We start from the raw sequence: 20,253 nt of genomic DNA, 5'->3' as shown, positions 1-20,253 counted from the left end.
TATATAGTACAGCACTAATGCCTAATACCCCAACAGGCAAAAAGGACATCATATTTGGGTTGTTATCTGGTCAGATTCCAGATTCTCTCCATTTATCCAAACGTCTTTCCCTACCCTCCTGTTGCTCTCTCCTTTGTTTCTTCCTTCTCCATCTAGGACCTGAACAAGAAGCAGACGCTGAAGGACCTGGAGTGCGCAATGCTGCTGCGTCACCACGAGTCCACCCAGGAGATGGAGTTCCGGCAGCTGGGCTCGGTGCAGCGTACACGGGCTGACCTGATCCGCACACAGCACCAGACGGAGCTCACCAATCAGATGGAGTACAACAAGCGACGTGAGCAGGAGCTGAGGCAGAAGCACGCCGTGGAGGTCCGCCAGCAGCCCAAGAGCCTCAAAGTGAGTGAGAGCGAGACCCCCAGTACCCAAACCCAGAACCAGCCACCTCCAGAGGAGGACAAGGGGGAGGAGTGGCAGGAGACAGGGGGGCTAAGGGGAGCCCAGGCTGGGACTGAGGGGGTGGAAGAGGTTGGGCTGGTAGAGGAAGGGGAGAAGGAAGAGGTGGAAGAATGTGAAACCAAAGAGGAAATGGAGGGAAACAAAGGAGAGGTTAGGAAAGGTTTTGAAGGAGGGAAAGAAAAGGTGGTGAGAGACCACAGTGGAGATGGAGAGATTGAGAAGGGAGAAGAGAAGGACGTGGGAGATGGGGATGAGGTTTGCTCCATTGTAGAAACAAAGGTTGACGTAGAGGAGGAGAAGAGCGAGAAAAGCAAAGATAACGAGGGTCAAGAACTTGAGTGGAAAACGGGGGAGGGAGAAGGAGAGCAAAGGCAGGTGGAGGGAGTGCAGTGGGGGGAGGAAGATGAGGAAGACGAAGCGAGATATGTTCTCGACGATGACGACGATGAGGAGGAGGATAGGGGCGTGGCAGACGGCTGTCCGTCTGAGCTCATCTCCTCCCCATCCCTGGAACGGAGGCATGTCCGCGATCAGCGCAAGGCGGACGAACTCTCTGAGTTCTACTTCCCCGACACCCTTGAGGAACTCGAACCCCTTCACCCCTCTGCCCCACCCCTTTCTCCGCCCCCTGTCCCCTCTTCCTTTCCCTCCCTCTTCTCTCATGCCATCTGCCTCCTCCTCTCCCTCTCAGCCGCCGCCCAGCCCTCCAACCTCACCTTCCTCATACTCTCAGTCTTCCTCCTCTCCCTTCGTCGCTCTCCCCCTCTCCCCTCGCTGGCCTCCCTCCTCCTCTCGGGTGAGCTCGCCCTCCTCGCCCTCTTCTTCTCCTACCTCTTCCTCCGCTCCTGCTGCTCCCTCTCTCTCTCCACCTACCTGTCCCTCACTCTGTGGGCATGCGGTCTTTTCAGCCTGGGCCTCTCGCTGAGCCTGGGTCTCTATTATGTCCCCGTAGCCCTGATCTCTGCCTCCTTCCTCAGCTCGCCTTCCCTCTTCCTCTCCCTCTACCTTGTGGTGGTGCTGGTGGTGCGACCGGCGCGCGTCTTCCTACAAAACGCCCCCCGGAAACTCAACCGTTTGTGGATGAGATTCCTCTTTCGCCTCCCCCGCCCACTCTTCAACATCTGCCAGTCTCTCCTTGGGGGCCTGGCGGAGCGCAGCCTCTATGACATGTTCCCCAAGGCCGGGCGCAACTGGGGCGGGCGCCAGTCCAAAATCCCTGTGCCCCTAAAGAGCCTGCCCTTAGTGCGCCTAGCGGGCAGGGGCCACGTTGGCTCGCCCCTTGCCATGTGCCTCCTCTGGGTCAGGCGCTTTATCAGACGCCCCCTAGGGGTCCTTGCTGACCTGGCCAACTCGGTCGTGCTAAAGCTAGCTAGCAGGGTCCTTAAAGAGCTGCCTCCCGAGTGCCTGAGCAGACTTCGTACATTCGGTCTGCTGAGAGAGGAGAAACCTAGCAGGTTGCCCAGGCTACTGCCCAGGGAGGTCAGAGAGAAGAAACAGAGTGAGAGGAGGAAGAGAGAGAGGGAGAGGCAAAGAAGGGAGGAGAGAGAATGTATGTTCAGAGATGAGGGGAGGTGGGAATGCGGGTTGAGACGAACGTCATCTGGGCGGAGTGTGAGGGGTAAAGTGCGACCATGGAGATAGTAAGAGAGGGAGGGAGTTGGATTGGGTGTGTGTTCCATCTATTACTGTCTGACCATCGTGTGTTTGTTTCCTTTGATTCAACCCTCCCAAAGATGGGTATACCTATGATGCACACAACCTAACACTGTGTTGCATTGGCTGAATGTAATTGGCCATTTAATGTACTGTATTGCCAAAAGCATCCAGCAACTCCTGTCATGTCACTGTCTTATACCCCATTGAAGTTTCACTGTTTATCACTCACTATTGTGCTTTTTGTAAAAGTTTAAATGTTTTCTTTATTTTGTTCTTAATTCGTAAGACTATGTTTATGGTTATTTCTGAGACCATGTTTGTGCAATCTATTCTTGTGTTTTTATTGAAGTTTTACGACTTCAGGAATCTTTTTAGTGCACTGTTCACGCACATGGAATTTCTTGTCAGTGGATAATGGTTATCATCAATGGCCACTATTGATAGATATTATTGGTTGTGGATTGTCCACAAATCAAGCATTTCACCCATTATAATACTAAATTACTGTGAAAGTAGAAGTAGGCAAACATCCTGGTCATTTCATTTAACCACCCCCAAAAAACACTACTAGGTCATTAATATAGTGCAATAAATAATTAACCACACAGAAACTTCCAGAACAAGATTACTTCAATCCACAAAGCGAACTTTAATACATTAATGTAAGCTAAACTGTACAATTATGTTAAACGCATAGTGTTTGATACGTAAAACTTGACGTAAATGCGGTAAACTGTAAAATTTCCACGTTTTTGTTCTAAAAATCCAGTCATCCGAATATAGGATACAATATGCCATATTATACTCAATTACAAGTTAGCCAATGTTTTGGGATACTGCGTCTTGTATTTGGCTGGGTAGGCTTTGGCTGTCAATTTAGTGAGATGTATTAGATATTTAGTTAGTATTGCTCATTGAGAAAAGTCGGCACAGCCAGAAGAGGACTGGCCACCCCTCAGCCTGGATCCTCTCTAGGTATGTCTTCCTAGGTTCTGGCCTTTCTAGGGAGTTTTTTTCTAGCCACTGTGCTTCTACACCTGCATTGCTTGCTGTTTGGGGTTTTAGGCTGGGCTTCTGTACAGCACTTTGACATCAGCTGATGTAAGAAGGGCTTTATAAATACATTTGATTGATAGTAAGACCCCAAATGTGAACATGTAGAGAGCAGTGGAAGCTGGTGAAATGGTTATTACCGTTATTAGAGGTATTACGTTTCAGCTTCTAGTTAAGTAGTTTCATTATTCATAATTGTGCTATTGGCAATCTTATATAACGAATGATTTGCCATGTAAACATTGTTTTTATCATTCTCCTAAATGAAGATGCAGCGCTTGTCTGTTCGGCTGTAATTGTTTGAATGACTGTTCTGTTATACAGCCACAGAGGTTAGGCTACCTCCATATATGCAAAAAAAAAAAGTGTTATATAGTTTTTGTTCATTTTAGTGTCACCATACGTTTAATATTTTATTGTTTAATTCGGATATTGGTTAAAATAAGTCTTTATGGCTTTAAAACACAAGTCCAAAGATTGAGGGAACAATGCAATACTCAATGAAGAGATTTACAGTCGTTCAAATTGGTTAAAGGGTTTTAACTAGTGTAAAACGATGCAAAAGTATTTTTCCCAAAAAGGGCTAGAAATTGACTGGCCCCTCAACTAAGTACTAGTGAGTTTGTCACGCAAATTATATTGAAAGATGTTATGTATCCAATAAAATATATATATGGAGTGTATGTTGATATAGATCTATCATATCACACTATATATATATATATATGTATATGTATGTATGTGGACACACCTGGATTTAGCTATTTAAGCCACACACGTTACTGACAGGTGTATAAAATCGAGCACAAAGCCATGCAATCTCCATAGCCAAACATTGGCAGTAGTATGGCCTTACTGAGAGCTCAGTGACTTTCAACGTGGCACTGTCATAGGATGCCACCTTTCCAACAAGACATGTAGCGTTAAGATTTCCCTTCACTGGAGCTAAGGGCAAGAGCTATGAAAAACAGCCCCAGGTCATTATTCCTCCTCCACCAAACTTACAGTTGTCACTATGCTTTGGGGCAGGTAGAGTTCTCCTGGCATCCGCCAAACCCAGAATCATCTGTCGGACTGCCAGATGGTGATGCGTGATTCATCACTCCAGAGAATGTCAGCGAGCATAACACCACTCTAGCCTAGCCTATGCTTGGCATTGCACATGGTTATCTTAGGCTTGTGTGCGGCTGCTCAGCCATGGAAAGCCATTTCATGAATCTCCCGATGAACAGTTATTGTGCTGACGTTGCTTCCAGAGGCAGTTTGGAACTTGGTAGTGAATGTTGCAACTGAGGAAAGACGATTTCAGCACTTGGCGATCCCATTCTGTGAGCTTGTGTGGCCTACCACTTCGTGGCTAAGCTGTTGTTGCTCTTAGACGTTTCCACTGGTCTATGGAGATTGCATGGTTATGTGCTCGATTTTATTCACCTGTCAGCAACGGGTCAGACTGAAATGGCCAATTCCAATCATTTGAAGGGGTGTCTACATAATTTTTGTATAGATAGATGGATAGAAATAAAAAATTATTATATACTTAACTACGTTGAATGATTGCTTGGTCACCCGTCCATTGAATTGCAACTGGTTGTTTAAATGGGCAGTTGGCTATTGAAGAGCCAGGGTAGATGGAGGGCTAATTTAGAAGGATACATTTCAGTAAAACATTTTAGCGAAGAAAAGATTATTAATTAAAATATATCTATCTACTTGGGAGGTCAGGGGAAATGTACTTTAAAGTGCAGGAATACTACTTTAAATGCAGCTCACCCAGAAAATAGTCCCCTGCATTTTACAGGTGAGCCATTGATGTGGAAGGGTATTATTGAGAGTGATGCGGCAGGAGGAGCACTCCCTCTCTCCTGCACTGTATTCTAACACACAGAAAACTAGGGCATTGCTTTCTGGATGGCTTGCATTGGAGGGAGAGTTGGCGAATCCCTAATCCCCTTTTTAAAGGGTGATATATTACATTGTATTCTGGCTCTAAAAAGAGGCATATCTTTTGTTCAGTTTTTCACCTCTTGTTATTTTGTGAATGTAATTTATGATTTCAAATTATTTCTGTCAGTGTACTTGTCTTATTTTTGTATGTTTACTGTTCTATGTTTGTTAGAATTTCCAGAGTTTTTTTATATGAATATTTAATATATGCAGTATTTCTAAGGTTAGTACTGCATTCTGTGCGTTGGGCCAGTAAGCGAAAGGATTCTGGTTCAAATCCCTGAGCCGACTAGGTGAAAAATCTGTCTGTGCCCTTGAGCAAGGCACTTAACCCTAATTTCTCCTGTAAGTTGCTCTGGATAAGAACATCTGCTCGATGACAAAAATGTAAATGTGTTCAGCAGCCATTTTGTTTGCATTTCAGCCTTATTGTGAGTGCATGAGTGGTGTATTTTATGTGTAAGTATACGCAGCATTTTGGCATATTTAGTTTTTTTTTTCTCCAAACAGAAATAAATTATTTTTTTGTTAATCATTTTGTCTTGTTCATTTTTATGATTTACATCTTTGTTTTGCATTATTTCCTTGTTATAATTTACCATAATTTCCGTATCTTTATTCATTAACTCAGTTCATCAGTCTTTAACCAAACATGGAGAAAATTAGTGAAGTAAGTATTCCGGATTTACATAAACTCACTCATTTCATCTCATAACTTCTGTTTTTGTCATCCTCTGTTTTCCCTGTCCCTACATCCACCTCCAACGTGAATAAAAGAAGTCCAATTTAGTTTTGACACGTAACACTTTGTAAAGCTGGGACGATAAACTGAAAATTAACGACACCAACCATGCCGATCACTTATCGCAGGCATTCTTCAGATATCGTTCATTACGATAAGTAGCCTATATTAGAGAGATGTGATTTAAATTAAATATGTTTGCTGGTATGGGTGATTGTTAATGGGACAATTGATTGCTACAACCATCAAACTAGTAGTTGAAAGGATCTTTTTATTTCTTTTTTACTGTGGTGCACATTAATGATATAAACGTATGGTTTTATTTATCGTTATCGCATCAACTCAGGCACTTTATTGCGATATGAACTGTTGTCCATATTGCCCAGCTCTAACACCATGGCTACGTCCCAATTATCGCTCCTCTCTTCCAAGTGTGCACTTGTTCATTTCCCTTCTCGGGTTTGAAAGGAAATTACTAGTATAAGAAATATGGTGTCCCCCTGCAATCCAATGTGTTTAGATTTATGGGAAGTAGTGAACGAGCGTACACTTCAGGAGAAAGGAGATATTATTGGGATGCACCCAGTATATCTGAATTCCACATCGACCCTAGCCTTTACAGTCTAGGCACTCATTTAGATCTGAGGATTGGATAGATATAAGCAATATGGTAATAGCTTTATCTTGCCTTCTGATTGCTTGGGTGGAGTTTTTGCCACATTGCTTCAATCTATCCTATCCTCAGATCTGCAATGGCTACGGAGAAGGAGCTAGGGATCGATTTGAAACTGAGAATATAATCACATATATTACGACTTTGTCTTATATGTGGGGGAGTGGTTAGGGAAATGTTAGTCAATATGAGTTGGGTTATGGTTTGTCATTGGTGATCAGCAATACCTTGAGCTAACTAGGGGTAGGCAGTCAATTCTGAAAATAAACAGAAATTCAACAAATGTATAAAACAGTATTTACCGGTATAGGAAGCAGTGGGCAATGTTCAATTTGTTGACCATTATTAAATCAGGACATCCTGATTTGATATGGAACATACAGTACATAGAATGGGATAAAGACTAGGAGATGCTTTTTCAGCTGAAGTTGTTGCTTATTATACTCAGACTTACCCTCAAGGACATTTTAAGAAATGTCTAACTTCAGCGGATATGAAAAGTTGTAGCTCAGTTGGTAGAGTATGGCGCTTACAACGCCTAGGTTGTGGTTTTGATTCCCATGGAGGACCAGTATGAAAATGTATGCACTCGCTACTGTAAGTCGCTCTGAATAAGAGCGTTTGCTAAATTACTAAAATGTCAAATGTATTGCAGGTAAGTAACGGGAAATATTCATTGGAAGCCCCGCTTTCATCCAACGGCTGGCTCACGGTGTCTTGTAGGAATACATTACTTTCTTCCTCACAATAAGTGAACAGAACACATACTGAATTGGTAGTGAAAAGGATAGCGTATTGGTTGTACACATACCACACCCCGCCTCACACCACTTTTCTTTTTTTTTTAGGAATGCACATCCTATTATAGATAATAACCATTTATGAACTTACAACTTGAATTTGCATATGGTTTATACTGTTCCAGTCATTCCCAGTCAGAGATTACAAGGAGTCTTTCCCAATTCTGCCTCCACTAATGCATACATAGGGTTTAAATCAGAGGGGAGGAGTTCCACCTCTTTCAGGGTTGGGACATGGTATACAGTAGGCAGCCATTCAATAGATGTACTTGTTTTTTTAACTACCATAGAAAAGCAAGTGATTATGAGGTCACTAGTACCTCTGTAAAAATCCAAATACACACTCCACAGCCCTATATAGCCTATACACATATTGGATCTTCACATATTCAAAAGAACACATTCAAGCACATCAGCCAAAACAGTTGTCTCTCTCGCTCTTTCTGTATTGGTAAGGAGACAACCAGGACACCATTATGTTAGCCTTAGTATCTTTACAAATTCTCTTTCTCAATTAGTCTTTCATAGATTCCTCACATCCTCTGTTCCTGCCTCCTCAAAACCCATTGGAGTAGTAGGTCAGAGGGGAGGGGAGCTTGGAAGTACAATACATTTGAGAAAGATGCGAGGAATCAGAAAAAGACAAATTGAGAAAGAGCTGATAAAAACCTGATATGTTACAAACAAAACATTGTGGGTAATGTAGTACATCATGCCACGCTCTCTCTCTCATCCAGTCCAAAGAACTCCAGATCAAGCGTCAGTTCCAGGATACGTGCAAGATCCAGACGCGCCAGTACAAGGCCCTGCGCAACCACTTGCTGGAGAACACGCCCAAGTCGGACCACAAGGCGGTGCTCAAGCGCCTGAAGGATGAGCAGACGCGTAAGCTGGCCATCCTGGCTGAGCAGTACGACCACTCCATCAATGACATGCTGTCCACACAGGCTGTGAGTAAGGCAAGGAGGGTTGTACACTCTGTACCGCACCACCTCCAACCCACCGTAGCACCTTACCCACACCTGCCTGGGCATGCGAGCCAACTGCCTGCACTCCTGGCTGTCCCCAGACTTGACACCATCACTTTATTTGTCTTCACTTTGTTACAGTATAATACCCTCTCGGCACTTGGCTAGCAAGCTACACCCTTTCTCTCCGTAGTTGACTAACTACCGCTACTAAAAAACCATGCCATACCCTTTGCCCTGGGTCTGACTGTCCTTGCATGGCACAACATGGGCCTGTTCAGAGGATGTAGCGTTACGGAGCGTTCAGATAGAAATGTGTCATATAGAACAGAACTTTTTGTCAGAATAGGGGAATTGTGTCAGCGCTATTCATTCTATTTATATCTGCGTCATTACACCTGAGATGTTAGAAAGTGAGACATCTCACTGGCAATCGGGGCGAGTGGGGAGGGAAAAATAAGTAGACCAGAGCCAGCTGTTATTGGGCAGTTTCCAATTGAAAAAAAAATTCAGTTTAAGTGGGCGTTTCCTCTCTCACGTGAGCATGTCAGCGATTTATGGAGGAACCACAAACTCACGCGGGAAAGCCTGCTCACGCGAGAGAGGGAATGCCTACTTATGCAGACCGGAAAACTTCTCAATTTCTTCCCAATGGTAAACTGCCTGAGTAAGACATTTATCAACCATCTTTGGTTACACCCCATACCTACTAGAACAGCAGGGCCGCATTCAGCTGGGCACAACATTGTGGAATATTCAGATAGAAATATATGATGGAGAACAAATACTCCTCTCTGACATGAAGAAAAAGGAATCCTGTCAGCTCTAATAATGGCACTTCTATCTGTAACGTTCCACAGCGGTGCACCCTCCTGAACAGAGCCCAGTTACATGCATCTGTTAGGTCCTCACGTAGCACCAATACACATCCAAGACACTCAAGCAAGCCAAACCCCCTTTCTCTGTCCCTACACGACACCACATCTGCTGGCACACAGAAAGCTACATAACATCTCTTGTGTCTCCGAATAGCACCAACTCACATCCACAGGCACAGATCTGCGATTTGTCAAAGCCTCATGTAACACCTTACATAGGCCACACACACCCCCCTGTCCCTATCCTCACCACACTCCTCCACTTGTAGGCTACTAGCCAAATGCCTATTCACATTGTTACAAGCTATACCCATCTCTATACAGTCTATACTATCTCTACTGTATTACTATCATCAATACCACAGCATGTATCAAACAAACTACGACACCCTATTCATGTCACACAATACCACACTTATTTCCCCATCACACACTCATGGAAAGAAGTGGAGGGTGCTCAACCATCACACACTCAACCACATTCACTCGGAACAAACCCCTACCTCGTCAATAATATCTACCCAAAACATTTCCATTTAGTAACTAACACACCTCCCTCACACTAAGATCGACATCCCCTTCCTATACGCCACATCCCCTGATCTGACCCTCTGGCTCCCTATGCCTAAGTACAGGAAGAACTCCGTTTCCCACTTCCTCCACCTATTTTTATGCTGATGCCCCACCTTATTTGCCACTCTGACTCCAGCTCCGATTGGATGAGACGCAGGAGGCGGAGTATCAGGTGCTGCGGATCCAGCTGCAGCAAGAGTTGGAGCTGCTCAACGCCTACCAGAGCAAGATCAAGATCCACACCGACTCGCAGCATGAGCGGGAGGCCAAGGACCTGGAGCAGAGGGTGTCCATCCGCCGGGCACTGCTGGAGCAGAGGGTAGGTGTAGGGGGAAGTTGCCCCTAAACTCTGATCTGGGGTCAGTTTATCATTTCCCCCACTAATGGTTAGAGTTGTTGGAGGGGAAACTGATTCTAGATCTGTACCAAGGGGAAACATCACCCTGGAGCAAGGGGTGGAGAGATGCATGCTAGGGTTAGGGCTAAGGGGAGGGATGTATGTGTGGTCTGGATAGGTACAGTGGTGATTTTAGCATGTAAATCTTGGTGATGCAGAAAGAAAAAAAAGTGGGATGCATGCCAGCAAAGCCACAACAATAAACAATGCGCTGCTAGACCTGGCTATCAGCAGAGCCTTGTCTGGCAGCGAAACAGTTCATTCAGCCTCAGTTACTGCCTTTTAAAAAAACATAGCTGATATTGCTGACTTGCTTAAACAAATGTGGTTTCTAATTTCGATTAAGACATTAATGAGCGAGCTAGGACGGACGTAGTCAATATAACTATTTGTTTAGCACTTTTGAAATGTACAGCGACAAAATTCAGAACATGGGCCGTTCTTTGAGTTCTCCCTGTACACCAAGTCAGAACCGTAGGATAAATAAAGGGGGCATATAAGCAGACAATGAAAGCTCTAACAATATTCGATGATTACATTTCTCTAAAACAGGTTATAGGCTACATGTGCACCACCAAGTCAGAACAGTTGGTGAAATTAAGAGGGGTAAATATAACAAATTATTAGGGTGAGGCACATGGGCTACTAATGTCTTACTACACAACATACTACACAACATATTTCTTTCATCACATTCCCAGTGGGTCAGAAGTTTACATACACTCAATTAGTATTTGGTAGCGTTGCCTTTAAATAATTTACTTAAGTCAAATGTTTTGGGTAGCCTTCCACAAGCTTCTCACAATAAGGTGGGTGAATTTTGGCTCATTCCTCCTAACAGAGCTGGTGTAACTGAATCAGGTTTTTAGGCCTCCTTGCTCGCACACACTTTTTCAGTTCTGCCCACATGTTTTGTAGGATTGAGGTCAGGGCTTTGTGATGGCCACTCCAATACCTTGACATTGTTGTCCTTAAGCCATTTTGCCACAACTTTGGAAGTATGCTTGGGGTTAATGTCCATTTTGAAGACCCATTTGTGAACGAGCTTTAACTTCCTGATTGATGTCTTGAGATGTTGCTTCAATATTTCCACTTAATTTTCCTGCCTCATGATCCCATCTATTTTGTGAAGTGCACCAGTCCCTCCTGCAGCAAATCACCCCCACAACATGATGCTGCCACCCCCGTGCTTCACGGTTTGGATGGTGTTCTTCGGCTTGCAAGCATCCCCCTTTTTCCTCCAAACATAGCGATGGTCATTATGACCAAACAGTTATATTTTTCTTTCATCAGACCAGAGGATATTTCTCCAAAAAGTACTATCTTTGTCCCCATGTGCAGTTGCAAACCGTAGTCTGGCTTTTTTATGCCGGTTTTGGAGCAATGGCTTCTTCCTTGCTGAGCGGCCTTTCAGGTTATGTCGATATTGGACGTGTTTTACTGTGGATATAGATACTTTTGTACCTGTTTCCTCCAGCATCTTCACAAGGTCCTTTGCTGTTGTTCTGGGATTGATTTGCACTTTTCACACCAAAGTACGTTCATCTCTGGGAGACAGAACGTGTCACCTTCCTGAGCGGTATGACGGCTGCTTGGTCCCATGGTGTTTATACTTGCGTACTATTGTTTGTACAGATGAACGTGGTACCTTCAGGCGTTTTGAAATTGCTACCAAGGATGAACCAGACTTGTGGAGGGCTACAATTTTTTTTCTGAGGTCTTGGCTGATTTCTTTTGATTTTCCCATGTCAAGCAAAGAGGCACTGAGTTTGAAGGTAGGCCTGGAAATACATCTACAGGTATACCTCCAATTGACTCAAAGGATGTCAATTAGCCTATCAGAAGCTTCTAAAGCCATGACATCATTTTCTGGAATTTTCCAAGCTGTTTAAAGGCACAGTCAACTTAGCTTATGCAAACTTCTGACCCACTGGAATTGTGATACAGTGAATTATAAGTGAAATAATCTGTCTGTAAACAATTGTTGGAAAAATTACTTGTCATGCACAAAGTAGATGTCCTTACCGACTTGCCAAAACTATAGTTTGTTAACAAGAAATTAGTGGAGTGGTTGAAAACAAGTTTTAATGACTCCAACCTAAGTGTATGTAAACTTCCAACTTCAACTGTAATTTATGCAACAGCATACAATACATTTTTGGACTCGACTTGTTGTGCTGTGCTCACTTGAACATGAAGGTGGCGCTGCGGTCCTTCGTGGGCAAATTTTATCATCAAAGTCTGTCATTCTCTGGATTTATGGTGCTTTCAAAACAACTGGGAACTTGGGGGAAAAAAACAAGGTTGAATCATGATGATGTCATTGATCTTCAGGTTGTAGCTCTAGAAAGAGGCCGGATTTATAAATCCGAGTTGGATGACCATTCAAATTTATTTTCCCAGTCGGAGCTCGTTTATTCCTGACTTCCCAGTTGTCTTGAACTCACTGAAGTCAAGTTTTCGCAGTTCCGAGTTAACAGTTGTTTTGAGCATGGCACAAGTCATGCTTCATTGACAGCATGGCCAATGTTGAATGTTTTATCATTTTAGACTTGGAATAGAGCCACTTAATCCAAGATTTGGGACCACACAGCCACTGCTTTGCAATGCTTGCAGTTACCACTATCACTGATTCCTTCCAAACCACTCCTTGTTGAATTTGCGATTTCCTACTCGTTGTGTAATGTTTATGTTGAATGGCCAATGAGTACCGATATGTTTTATCTATAATTTCTCCATTATTTCTCTTAATATGACAAGGATTAAAAAGGATTTGCCAGTAGATTGTCGACTTGATTCATGATGATGACTTCTAGCAAAGATTTTGAAAGTATGTTGACATGATCAGTCCAATCAAAGCTACTGTACATATAACGTGATTTGATGTAATTTTATCTGTGGCCAATGACCTTGGATGGGCACTTCTATTGTAACTCTATAGCAGCACCCAAGGGGCTAGAATTTTATAGCTCTACCCTTAGACTTGGAGGTGACGTAGTGTCCCCATGAGGGACAGAACACTGAGCCAATCACGACTCAACGCTCCGTATTTTCTGCTGGCTTGCCCCATCACCACAGAAAGCACTGAGCTAAGCTGAAACACCTGCATTTTGGAGCTGCCTTACTCAAGAAAACAAAAAGAGACCATGTTTGTATGCAGCTTTATTAACTCGATTATATATATTTTTTTACATTGTTTGCAAACTGATATGTGACGCGTATTAATGTCAAAATAACATACAAAACAGGCAAGCCCTGAATGACGGGTCGACACTGGATAGGTATAACCAGTGTAGTGGAGGAGCTTCCACCTTACATTTCTGCACACATCAAAGGGGTTAGGGCCAAAAATAGGGTTAGGGAGCGAATTGGGACTGACAGAGAGTATGGCTTAATTACATATTGACCGCCTAGCCCTGGACTTTTGTCTTGGATGTTAAGAGATGTCTTGGATGTTTGTCCAAAATGTATATCCAAGGTTACATATCTGGCCCATTGAAAAATGCAAAGAATGTATACCTAACTCTAGCACCCCTTCATTCTAGGCACTCCTGTAGATCTGACCGAATTGGATAGGTGGATGCAATATTGCAACCAATTAGAGGCTATTACCAGAATGCTTATCTATCCTCTCAGATCTACAGGAGTGCCTAGGCCGGTTGTGGAGGTTAGAGTTTGTGATTACATTTTTGGACTTTTGGAATGGGCCTGATATGGAGCGATTTCAGTGGCAACAGAAATTGAATTTGAATTCCATAATTTTTTCTTTGTATGAGGATATTTTAATTTAATATTTTTGAATTTGTAATACACAAATTGAATTCATTATGAATTACATTTCAATTTAATTGAATATTCAAGTTCAATATTTATATATTAAGTTTCAATTAGAGTATGTGAGCGGAGTTGATGAGTGGTCGGAAATCCTATTCATCGCTCATGGAGCTTGCGCAGCTCTCTGGCACTCCACATCCTGCTCCGAGACCTTTCCAACCGCTCCGCTAAAAACCGCTCCTTGCTCAAAGAAAATAAAAACTGGCACTCCAAATTCACTCTATTCATTAAAATCACAATTTAACCAACACACATCTATTTCTATGACTACCTGGACCTACTGTACCATTTTGTTTTGAAGTATTGAAACCAAACCATATGATTTGAATGAAAAGTATTTTAATAAACAACAGGAAAAGGTGACTGTAAGAAGGGCTCGTCATTTCAAATAGGCTACATGTCATATTAAACAGCATATAAACACTCTAAATATGTCAGGAGCCAGACAGCTAGCCAAATATGGAGTGCAAATTATTTATTTTGGCTATATTATTTAAATTATTTCAAGGCTATAGCCTACAGATAGATAAATTGTGAAGCTTTTGCATGTTCGCACATGCAAAAGCTAGGCTGGCAGGGACACTAGGCTGGCAGGGACACTAGGCTGGCTGGGACACTAGGCTGGCTGGGACACTAGGCTGGCAGGGACATTAAGCGCTCAGCATATTAATGTAATGGCAAAATGTAGATTTCCTCCTAAATAGACATACCCAAAAGTAACTGCTATTCATGTGTAATTACATGATTGACATACAAAACTTGGTATTTCTGGAAAGAAGACATCTGGGAGATTATGAGGAAATGATCAGAAGATAGGAGTTACATAGTACAGAATACACAAGATCAAGCACACACAAAATAACAGTTTTATTGTTTGTTTTTTAAGTCATCTTTCATTGACAAGCTACAAGTGAATTATTGATGACTTGAGCTGGCTTCCACAACATGTGAACAATATCAGAAAAAAATGGGATTGATAGACCTAACAACTAGAAATGGGCAGATGTTTTAGTAAGTGGTGTCAGGTGTGGTCACGGGACGTTTCCAAGTGTCCCTAAACCTGTCAAGTGGCATATGTCTGTAAATTAGATAATTCCAGTGCTATTACATATTTGCAATCCCTAAATGCTATTTGTTCAGAATAAAAACTCAATATCGACCATATCAACCTCACTTAAACATTATGGTGGTGTTATGGGGTCTCCAGGGTACATTCAAGTGCCCTTTCAACCTCTCCAAAGTGTCCGAATGTGGTAATTGCACTGTTTTTGCACACTGGATGTGCCTCTTGCTTTGTCCCACCCAGGTCAACTGCATATCCCTGGAAAACGTATCATTGGCTACAAGACTGTCGAGGTGCCATAGTAGCCTACAGGCAACCTCCTATTTCTTTATGTGCAAAATATATAGTCACTCGGTGGACATTAGATGTTACCATTAAGTCATACATCATCAGATAACATTGGCAATAGGATTTGTTCCTACCAACCTAAGGATTAATTTGATACCCTCCATGTAGCTATAGCTCAAACACAGACCAAATTGAAGCTTACCTTGCAAGATGTTTGGTGAAAACGTTGTGTAAAATAAACAGTTTGACTCTCGGGACTGGTGATCAATAACGGTAGTTCACAGGCAGACAAATAAGATATCCTCATGATCTGTGGAGTCCCGGCTTTTGGTGTGTACCAACGTATTCCGTGTTTATTTTGATTATACTTCACAACACTAACAGGAATGTAGGTAGCAGCCATCTTGAAATGAGGTCATCAGCTCGGTCTGCCCTTATAAATTTGTATGCCCATATGGTTGTAAGGCACACCAAAGATTTGAAGGCACCGATCAATAGCCAAGATACTCAGCTTTCCGCAGACACCCTGCTTTTGCGGACAGGGGCTACCTTTCTCATACCAGACTGAATTGAATAAAGAAAATCGAATAGGGTCCCCAAATATGGGAACTTTACATTTAAGAGGTACAACATTTCGCTGTATTAAATCATTATAGTCTATAAATTGCATATGTAGCCTGTGACTTAAATTAAATACAAATTAAACGTAGACTGCCTTATTTTTTAGGCTCCATCTACAGTGCCTTTGAATTCATTTTAGAGTTTGGCGAGAGTCTATGGCTTCAGGCTCATGCGATGGTGCCTGGAGAGCAGGCCAGCAGCAGAGACTATCCTCTCAGCACTTGCAGAGCCACTGGGGATGCTAAACACCCTTCGGGCCACTCGTGCAGGGATGTGTATTTTTAATTAACTTTTTTGGAAGTAGGACTAAAATATTTTCGGTAAAATAACCCTATCAAAACGTAAAGCTCCTTGAAAGAGGTAATATTCCAGGCCTATTGTGCCAAAATCAATCATGGCCTATTGTATACAGTGCATTCGGAAAGTATTCAGTCTTATTCTAAAATGGATGAAGGGAAAAAAAATCCCTCATCAATGTACACACAATACCCCATAATGACAAAACAAAAACAGGTTTAGACATTTTTGCCCCCCCCAAAAAAAAATATATTGAAATATGAAATTTACACAAGTATTCAGACCTTTTACTCAGTACTTTGTTGAAGCACCTTTGGCAATGATTACAGCCTCATTTCTTGGGTATGACGCTACAAGCTTGGCACAGCTGTATTTGGGGAGTTTCTCCCATTCTTCTCTGCAGAGCCTCTCAAGCTCTGTCAGGTTGGATTGGGAGCGTCGCTGCACAGCTATTTTCAGGTCTCTCTAGAAATGTTCGATTGGGTTCAAGTCCGGGCTCTGGCTGGCTGGGCCTCTGAAGGTCATTCAGAGACTTGTCACAAAGCTACTCCTGCATTGTCTTGGCTGTGTGCTTAGGGTCGCTGTCCTGTTGGAAGATGAACCTTCGCCCCAGTCTGAGGTCCTGAGCGCTCTGGAGAAGGATTTCATCAAGGATCTCTCTGTACTTTGCTCCATTCATCTTTCCCTCGATCCAGACTAATCTCCCAGTACCTGCTGCTGAAGAACATCCTCACAGCATGCTGCCACCACCATGCTTCACCGTAGAGATGGTGCCAGGTTTCATTCAGACGTGACGCTTGGCATTCAAGCCAAAGAGTTCAATATTTGTTTCATCAGACCAGAGAATCTTGTTTCTCATGGTCAGAGTCCTTTAGCTGCCTTTTGGCAAACTCCAAGCAGGCTGTCATGTGCCTTTTACTGAGGAGTGGCTTCCATTTGGCCACTACCATAAAGGCCTGATTGGTGGAGTGCTGCAGAGATGGTTGTCCTTCTGGAAGGTTCTCCCATCTCCACAGGGGAACTCTGGAGCTCTGTCAAAGTGACCATCGGGTTCTTGGTCACCTCCCTGACCAAGGCCCTTCTCCCCAAATTGCTCAGTTTGGCCGGGTCGTCAGCGCTAGGAAGAGTCTTGGTGGTTCCAACCTTATTCCATTTAAGAATAAGTGAGACCACTGTGTTTTTGGGGACCTTCAATGCTGCAGAAATGTTTTGGTACCTTTCCCCAGATCTGTGCCTCGACACAATCCTGTCTCAGAACTCTACGGACAATTCCTTCAACCTCGTGGCTTGGTTTTTTTCTATGTCATGAACTGCCAATTTTGTGACCGTATTTAGACTGGTGTGTGCCTTTCCAAATAATGTCCAATCAATTGAATTTACCGCAGGTGGACTCCAATTAAGTTGTAGAAACATCTCAAGGATGATCAATGGAAACAGGATGCAGCAATGGGTCTGAATACTTATGTAAATAAGGTATTTCTGTTTTATTTTTTATACATTTGCAAAAAAAATTAAAAATCTGTTTTCGCTTTGTCATTATGTGGTATTGTGTGTAGATTGATGAGAGGAAAAAAACAATTTAATCGAGTTTAGAATAAGACTGGGGTCTGAACTTTCCAAATGCACTGTAACCTGGATTTTTTTTTTTACAAACATCCAAGACATCTGTGTGTGTTTGTTTGTGTGTGAGTTTGCGTGTATGTGCTTTTGGTTAGTAAAAAAAGGAAAATTCGGACTACTGGGGACATTTTTCCAATCCTATTTTAGGTTTAGGGTTACAATTAGGTTTAGGAGTTAGGGTTAGGGGTTTTGGATTAAGGTTAGAGTTAGGGTTAGGTTTAGGGGTTAGGGAAAATAGGATTTTGAATGAGAATCAATTTTTTGGTCCCCTTAAGGATAGTAAAACAAACGTTTGTCTGTGCGTGTGTTTATGGGTGTTTTCTCACGTTCAACACTTCTGTGCCCTTGTTCCCCCTATTACCCACAGATTGAGGAGGAGATGCTTTCTCTTCAGAATGAGCGCTCTGAGCGCATCCGCACCCTCCTGGAGCGGCAGGCCTGTGAGATCGAGTCCTTTGACTCGGAGAGCCTCCGTCTGGGTTTCAGCAACATGGCCCTCACGGGCATCCCCAGCGAGGCCTACCCCAAGCAGGGCTACACCAACGCCCCACCAGTGTTCCGCTCCGGCGGGGGCCACTGGAGCCATGGCATGCACCCCCAGCCCCAGCCGCACTCGCGCCGCAGCCACAACATTAGTAGCAGTGGAGGGGGAGGGGGTGTTGGAGGGGGGAGCAAAGGGGAGTCTTCTTCTTCTCACGGCATGGCTCTGGGGTTGGGTCTGGGGAGGGACGGGAGGGAGGTGCATCCTTCATCTCGTTCGTCAGCCTCTTCTTCCTCCTCCTCCCAACAACACCACCACCGCCATCACCTGCCACAGCACTACCACCACCAAAGCACACCCCAGCTCTACCGGGAGCGGGAGAGGGATAGAGAGAGGGAGCGGGAGAAGGAGAGGGACAGGGAGTGGGCCGGTGTCCGAGGCAGCGGCGACCTGGCCCACCCACAGCACCCCCACCACTTCTCCCACAACCTGCCCTCTCGCTCCTCCTCTCAGTCCCTGGCCCTGCTGCCGCCGCCGCCCCCCGCGCCACCCTCCATCTCGGGGCCCTCCTCGTCCTCCTTGCAGGGAGGGGTGTATGGCGGGGGGCTGGCCGTCAGGGGTGGTCCCAGCCTCATGGCCCTGAGGAACAGCCCCCAGCCGCTGAGGAGGACGGCATCCGGAGGGGGACCTGGCGGGTCGGGTGGAGGCGACGGGGTGCTGAGCCGCAGCACCTCGGTCACCTCGCACATCTCCAACGGCTCCCACCTCTCCTACTCCTAAAGAGGTGGGAGGCGGTGGAGGGTGTTCACCCGAGAGAGAGCAGGAGGTAGGGGGTAGGCGGGGATGGGGGAATGTAGCTACCTGTCTTACCATTGAAGTGGGTGAGGGAAAAGGATGCAGAGAGGGTGGTGTCTGCTGACTTTTTTTCTGAGGTGAGGCAGGGGAAGGGAGGGGGTTAGGTGTCAGTTTGAGGGTTGCTCTTCAAGGTAGCCATGTCTTCGTCTATGATGTTCTATATTGGAATGGAGGAAGCGAGAGAATAGGTGGGAAAGTGCATGGAAAGGGAAGAAATAAAGACAACAGACCTAAAAGTGAATGTATGTATGTAGTGTGTGGTGTCCTGATAATCTAGCAAGCACTTGTGTTGTATGGCTTCAGAAAGGGAAGACATGGGGAACAATAAAAATGCTGGTTTTAGTCTGCATTCAGAAAGGTAGCTATTGTTCGGAACACATTTTATTGGTTTATAACTACTTTGTTGACATAGTTTTTTGGTTTATTTTGTAGATGTGTTAAAAACAAGTGGCTCGGGACGTCACCAAGGCCTTTAAGAAGTCTTAAAGGGATGGTGTGATGACCACGCAAGAATTACGGCTGATGTAAATGAATATGAATACACAGAATGTTTATAAAGGCAACAAACAGACCCGGTTTCATAAAAAATTATGAAAGCACCTGGAATGGAGAGAGACATTTGTGTGGACAACAAAATGACCTCAAAAACTTTTCCGTCATCCATGACATACACTATATATACAAAAGTATGTGGACACCCCTTCAAATTAGTGGATTCGGCTATTTCCAACAAGTCAGTTTGTTAAATTTCTGTCCTGCTAGAGCTCCCCCGGTTAACTGTAAGTGCTGTTATTGTGAAGTGGAAACATCTAGGCGCAAGAACGGCTCAGCCGTGAAGTGGTAGGCCACACAAGCTCACAGAACGGGACAGCTGAGTGCTGAAGTGTGTAAAAAGCGTCTGTCCTCGGTTGCGACACTCACTACCAAGTTCCAAACTGCCTCTGGAAACAACTTCAGCACAAGAACTGTTCGTCAGGAGCTTCTTGAAATGGGTTTCCATGGCCGAACAGCCTCACACAAGCTTAAGATCACAATGCCAAGCGTTGGTTGGAGT

General features: G+C 44.0%; 1 protein-coding gene across 6 annotated transcripts in view; it reads left to right on the top strand.

The window, feature by feature from the left end:
• The window catches only part of taok2b (TAO kinase 2b), a 72,564-nt gene extending 52,563 nt beyond the window's left edge, over positions 1 to 20,001 (top strand). For 5 of the 6 annotated variants that reach the window (XM_014159279.2, XM_014159274.2, XM_014159275.2 and 2 more), the window contains one exon: positions 157 to 5,641. In XM_014159279.2, the coding sequence (XP_014014754.1) occupies positions 157 to 2,097 (1,941 nt within the window). In that variant the 3' untranslated portion in view covers positions 2,098 to 5,641. Of the gene's footprint in view, positions 1 to 156; positions 5,642 to 8,061; positions 8,275 to 9,879; positions 10,063 to 18,230 lie in introns of those variants that run through there. The other variant, XM_014159280.2, reaches the window with a different exon arrangement.
• Positions 20,002 to 20,253: the final 252 nt, after the last annotated feature.

Source organism: Salmo salar, chromosome ssa19 (assembly GCF_905237065.1).
Source record: "Salmo salar chromosome ssa19, Ssal_v3.1, whole genome shotgun sequence".
NCBI lineage: Eukaryota > Metazoa > Chordata > Actinopteri > Salmoniformes > Salmonidae > Salmo > Salmo salar.
The sequence above is the reverse complement of the archived record's forward strand: the minus strand, read 5'-3'. Positions and strand labels throughout refer to the sequence as shown.